This window comes from Oncorhynchus nerka, linkage group LG7 (genome assembly GCF_034236695.1).
Source record: "Oncorhynchus nerka isolate Pitt River linkage group LG7, Oner_Uvic_2.0, whole genome shotgun sequence".
Classification (NCBI taxonomy): domain Eukaryota; kingdom Metazoa; phylum Chordata; class Actinopteri; order Salmoniformes; family Salmonidae; genus Oncorhynchus; species Oncorhynchus nerka.
In genome coordinates this window covers 88,078,817-88,085,213 of record NC_088402.1, presented here as the reverse complement: position 1 = coordinate 88,085,213, position 6,397 = coordinate 88,078,817, and the positions used below count along the sequence as shown (strand labels likewise).

Here is a 6,397-nt window from a genome sequence, read left to right as displayed (position 1 = left end):
TTAAGTCCTGGTGTCTGTCTCTGCCATGGTCATGAACACACGGATTGGAAATGAGTCCCAAATAGCACCCTATTCTCCATTTAATGCACTAATTACTTAACTATAGTTAATTGGGAATAGGATGCCGTTGAAACAACAGCTTCTATCCCAAGGCCATCAGACTGTTAAACAGCCATCACTAGCCGGCTTCCACCCTGTTACGCAACCCTGCTGCCCTATATACATAGAATCACTAGTCACTTTAATAGTGTTTACATACTGCTTTACTCATCTCATATATACTGTATTCTATTCTACTGTATTTTAGTCAATGCCATTCCAACATCACTCGATTTAACATTTATATATTTCTGAATTCCATTCTTTTACTTTCAGATTTGTGTGTATTGTTGTGAATTGTTAGATATTACTACACTGTTGGAGCTAGAAACACAAGCATTTCACTACACCTGCAATAACATCTGCTAAATATGTGTATGTGACTAGAAACACAAGCATTTCACTACACCTGCAATAACATCTGGTAAATATGTGTATGTGACTAGAAACACAAGCATTTCACTACACCTGCAATAACATCTGGTAAATATGTGTATGTGACTAGAAACACAAGCATTTCACTACACCTGCAATAACATCTGCTAAATATGTGTATGTGACCAATAACATCTGCTAAATATGTGTATGTGACCAATAACATCTGCTAAATATGTGTATGTGACCAATAACATCTGCTAAATATGTGTATGTGACCAATAACATCTGGTAAATATGTGTATGTGACTAGGAACACAAGCATTTCACTACACCTGCAATAACATCTGGTAAATATGTGTATGTGACCAATAACATCTGGTAAATATGTGTATGTGACCAATAACATCTGGTAAATATGTGTATGTGACCAATAACATCTGGTAAATATGTGTATGTGACTAGGAACACAAGCATTTCACTACACCTGCAATAACATCTGGTAAATATGTGTATGTGACTAGAAACACAAGCATTTCACTACACCTGCAATAACATCTGCTAAATATGTGTATGTGACCAATAACATCTGCTAAATATGTGTATGTGACCAATAACATCTGCTAAATATGTGTATGTGACCAATAACATCTGGTAAATATGTGTATGTGACCAATAACATCTGGTAAATATGTGTATGTGACTAGGAACACAAGCATTTCACTACACCTGCAATAACATCTGGTAAATATGTGTATGTGACCAATAACATCTGGTAAATATGTGTATGTGACTAGGAACACAAGCATTTCACTACACCTGCAATAACATCTGGTAAATATGTGTATGTGACCAATAACATCTGGTAAATGTGTGTATGTGACTAGGAACACAAGCATTTCACTACACCTGCAATAACATCTGGTAAATATGTGTATGTGACTAGGAACACAAGCATTTCACTACACCTGCAATAACATCTGCTAAATATGTGTATGTGACCAATAACATCTGGTAAATATGTGTATGTGACCAATAACATCTGGTAAATATGTGTATGTGACCAATAACATCTGGTAAATATGTGTATGTGACTAGGAACACAAGCATTTCACTACACCTGCAATAACATCTGGTAAATATGTGTATGTGACTAGGAACACAAGCATTTCACTACACCTGCAATAACATCTGCTAAATATGTGTATGTGACCAATAACATCTGGTAAATATGTGTATGTGACCAATAACATCTGGTAAATATGTGTATGTGACCAATAACATCTGGTAAATATGTGTATGTGACCAATAACATCTGGTAAATATGTGTATGTGACCAATAACATCTGGTAAATATGTGTATGTGACCAATAACATCTGGTAAATATGTGTATGTGACCAATAACATCTGGTAAATGTGTGTATGTGACCAATAACATCTGGTAAATATGTGTATGTGACCAATAACATCTGGTAAATATGTGTATGTGACCAATAACATCTGGTAAATATGTGTATGTGACCAATAACATCTGGTAAATATGTGTATGTGACCAATAACATCTGGTAAATATGTGTATGTGACCAATAACATCTGCTAAATATGTGTATGTGACCAATAACATCTGGTAAATGTGTGTATGTGACCAATAACATGTGATTTGATTTGGATTATTGGTGACCTTCAGGCTGTAATGGAGACTGTGAGAGGTGGCCCAGACTCAATGTTCAACTCCTGTAGGCGTGTAGGTCAAGTTTACGTACTCATCCCACAAGAGGGAAATGTGTCACACCACTCATTTGAAAACAGACAGCACTTAAGAGAGTGAACTGTGATGAAGACTCAATGTTCATCTGTCAAGTATCCTAACGAGGGGTACGTTCATTTGGCATACTTCACAATTGCACTAAAAACTAGGATCTCGGTCCAGCCAGTACAGTGTGACATAACTAAGTCCTCATGACGTGGCAGTATGCTTTTTACTACTGGACAGACACCATAACAAAAGTGAAAAATTGCATATTGATGTTACATTGCTTTTAATGTGAATACAATATCTCTACAGGAATTTGAAATCAGACATGATTGCAGATTAAAAATGTCCCAAAAAGTAATTGCCAGGTCAACAAATATTGATACAAAAACTGATCAGACCTATTAACTTACAAAACATAACTCAAATAGTATGGAGTCGACTTTTAAATATGACTCGTGGCCAAACAGACAGTTGAAGAAATGGAATCTTCTAACATCTGCATGTGACCTCCTAGATCCAGATAATGTATTCTGCCCTACCAAGCAAAACGGCAGTAACTGCTCATTTGGTCAAAAATTAGTTAGTCATTTTTTCTACATTACGTACATTCTTAATCATGTAGACAAGTATCCTGCCTCCATTGTATTGTGTGTTGGAGGAAATGGGGGTCATGTTTGCAGTAACTGCTAAACCAAGGTAAATAAAAGCCTTTTTTCTCAGTTCCAAGCAGTTACTGCCTTTTTGCTTGGTAGGGCAGTAATTGTGTGGGATTATTTAGCATTAGTGAACAAACAGCTTTACAAACAGAAACAGACTCCTCCATCTTCATCGGGCGACTTCATGACGACATCTTATGAACAGCTACTGTGATGGTGCCATGTGCTCTCACTAGAATATTCCTGTGGGAAATACAAACAATATGGCCCGTGGCCAATCAATTGCATTTCAATCAAGACATTACTAAACTACAAAACTGATCCTTGATCAGCAGAAACTGACCAACTCTGGCTCTGCTCAACATGCCATTAAATACCATAGGCAGCATGTCATGGTGTAATTTGCATTCACAGGATGCTGCCATGTGATCTTTTCCCATTTAAGCTGTCCATCGTTATAAATATAGCATGTTGCCCACTGGGGATCAGTGTTTTATGCCTATGTCTTGAACATAGTTTCAAATGAGTTGTTTTGACTGCTCAGATATGCACAGTGCAACGTAAAGGTGAAATTCAGGGAACTATATGAAGCTGTGCACATACCTATGATGTCCACAAGGTGGCAGCACAGTCAAAGAAAACCTAACTAGACAACAAGACATGCATGCACTTTGCAGATAAGCTCCCAGTCGAGTCCCAAATCCACCCCTAGTTCCTACCTATGCCCGCCATGTAGCTGTGGAAAAACTTGCAAAGGTATCAGCAACATGATAATATGTCAGGCCTTTCCCTCTGATGGAAAGGCTGGGCAGACTTTGCATCATTATCTATCCAATAGATCCATACAAGTGGCAAAATGGAAGGTGCTAGAAACTCTATTTGTAAATAGTAAATGGAGCAGTTAAACTGGTTATATAACTAAGAGGAGTTCATTTTGAAATCTCTTCCCAACCCGGGGCACCAAACGATGCAAAAGCAACTCGCCCCTAATATTGACTCCTGATTGGATGTGGTTCCTCACCCTGAATCTGACTCCAGACACACTGTGGGGCTGTCTGTAGGGTCTTTGGTGAGAGAGGCTACCTGTCTGGCCAGTACAGACACCACTCCACCATGCTCATCAGACAGAGAGCCACGACCTGAAATAAACACAAGACAAAGTAGACTCAGATTCAGTCATATGGAAGAACAGAGCAAAATGTAGGCTGATCTTGTGGTAAGTTCACTTGTATCAAAAGGGGGCCTGATACATTAGCTAGGCCCTGTATTCAATAGCATGTCTCTACCGATGGCGGGAATAACACAAAAACCTCAGATGATGTAAAAATAGGGTCTAAGCTTCAACCAATATGCGAATATGAACAATTGGAAGAAAGATATGTTCTTTTTATGTTTTGAAAAACCACACCGGCAAGCGAATGCATGTTCACGTTTAGACCGAGCGTCAGGTTTATTAACAAAAGCCACCTGGGAAGAAGACTCCTTCTAGCATAGAGGGGGGGATTTGACATGTTTTTAGATCATTTACATTTAAGGTTAAAAAAATGACATGTTTACAAAAACAATTATGTAAAAAAAAAAATGAAATAGTTTGACAACCCTGTTTATAAACGTTTAAATTATATAAATCTCAACTGTTTCCCCTTTTCAAGTGATAAAGACATGTCTCATGGTATGGTGGGGTTACCCCATTGTTAGACGCTAACTACCTTTAGTGCCTATGCTAGAAGGCGTCTTCTTCCCAGGTGGCTTTTGTTAATAAACCTGACGCTCGGTCTAAACGTGAACATGCATCGCTTGCCGGTGTGGTTTTTCAAAACATAAAAAGGAACATATCTTTCATATCAGCGATATATATATATTTTTAAACTAAATGTTCAATTACTACACACCTTTATAGGGCTAGTGTTCCCACACGGCCATATCTCCATGTTACGGCATATGCTTACGGAAGACCGACAGAAGAGAGGCGAACACCTGTGCTAATGAGCTACAGCATGCACCTGACACGTATGTATGTGTGTGTGTGTGTGTGTAACGGAAGAATGCCATCAGAAACGTGTTGGAATAGAAAAATACAATCGGCTGCAACTGTGACAAACCCGGTTAAAACAGTAAGTGTGTATTTTGCATTTGTGAAATTATTTCTGACGTGATATTAAAAAGGGCTTTATGTTTATTGAACAGTATCACTATTGAGAATTGATTCACGTTTAGATGGGGAGTACTTGGATGTTTTGGCTGCCAGAGCCAGTCTAGCTCTGAAAAGAACATAGGATCCAAGGTAGACGTCACGATATGACGTTGCAACGAGTAACTATTGAGATGCATGACTTGGTTCACAGCGTGGTTGTCAGGTCACCAACATATAGAGAAGTTGGGCCACGCACACCTAGTTGTGGAAATTACCACACTGTGCGGTTTACCTTCTGCATCTATTTCATGTCGCTGAGTCTACCTTTAAGGAGTAATGTTTTGCTCGCCTACACATCTGTAGGAGTACATTATTGGGCTATGGTGGGGTATGCAAAAATAGGTCTACTTTGTACACGGTGCTCTCTTGAATGTTTTGTTATTCGGGTACAAAATGTCACTTTTTATTAGCAATTCTACAATGGTAAAATATGTATGGAAGGTTTCGTTCCATACAAAGAGGGGTGCTGTCAAAAAGTGATTGAATTCAAATGGATTTACCCCCTACCAAAGAACAAGCTTGGGCTATAGTTACTATTCATTTTACTTATTGCATTATCTAATATTTGTAACGTTAGCTACTGCCATTTCAAGGGGATATTTCCACACTTTTCAAACATCGTCAGTCAAATGTTTGCCTGCTGAATAATAAGATAAATAATGAAAATAACAAGAAATTGGTCTTTTACTTACAGCCTAGAATATGTCCCTGTTGGTCGGTGCAGAGAACTCCTATAATGGCTGGATTTTTCATGCTATCAAAACGACATGGATACATGTTTCAGGAATGTTTACACAAAATGTAACGGTTTTGTACGAGTCTCGATCAGATAATCACTTACGTATCATCAAGATGCAGCTCGAGGGTCGACTCCATGATAACAAAAGCCTAAATCGAGTTAACTACAGTTAATACATTTTAAATTTTGCAAGAAATTGTTTGTGATTGTCTGCTTCCTGACTTTTTCTCGAACTCACGTGATACGCATTCCTACGGAAACGCGCGAAGGCAAAATTACACCAACCGCGATTCCTTCTGGTTTTTCTGTAATGGGAAAGGAGGGGGAGAAATAACACAATGTTATAACATTTAAACAGACATCGGTGGTAAAACAACGTAAGAACAGTTGTTGTTTTTTCTCCCAAAAGCAATAGATGTACAATGTCAACAATGTACTATATTTTTGGTAAGTGGCTATCCTTTACCAAATAGGCCAGGGAGCTTCAAGCTTTTCTTGCTTAGACACCACAACCCAGGCAAACTGGTGACCCCATGGACCCGCCTAATTTTAGCGAGAAAAATGTTGATCACATGTC

The 6,397-nt window shown here is 38.3% G+C and overlaps 1 protein-coding gene across 1 annotated transcript; it reads right to left on the bottom strand.

Moving 5' to 3' along the window:
- Nucleotides 1-2,497: 2,497 nt before the first annotated feature.
- Nucleotides 2,498-6,076, bottom strand: lamtor5 (late endosomal/lysosomal adaptor, MAPK and MTOR activator 5). The gene is made up of 4 exons (XM_029665292.2): nt 5,923-6,076; nt 5,774-5,835; nt 3,909-4,026; nt 2,498-3,130 (listed from the first exon to the last, which is right to left on the bottom strand). The coding sequence occupies exons 1-4, from the start codon at nt 5,955-5,957 to the stop codon at nt 3,070-3,072; spliced, it is 276 nt and encodes a 91-aa protein (XP_029521152.1). The 5' UTR covers nt 5,958-6,076; the 3' UTR covers nt 2,498-3,069.
- Between the last annotated feature and the right edge of the window lie 321 nt (nt 6,077-6,397).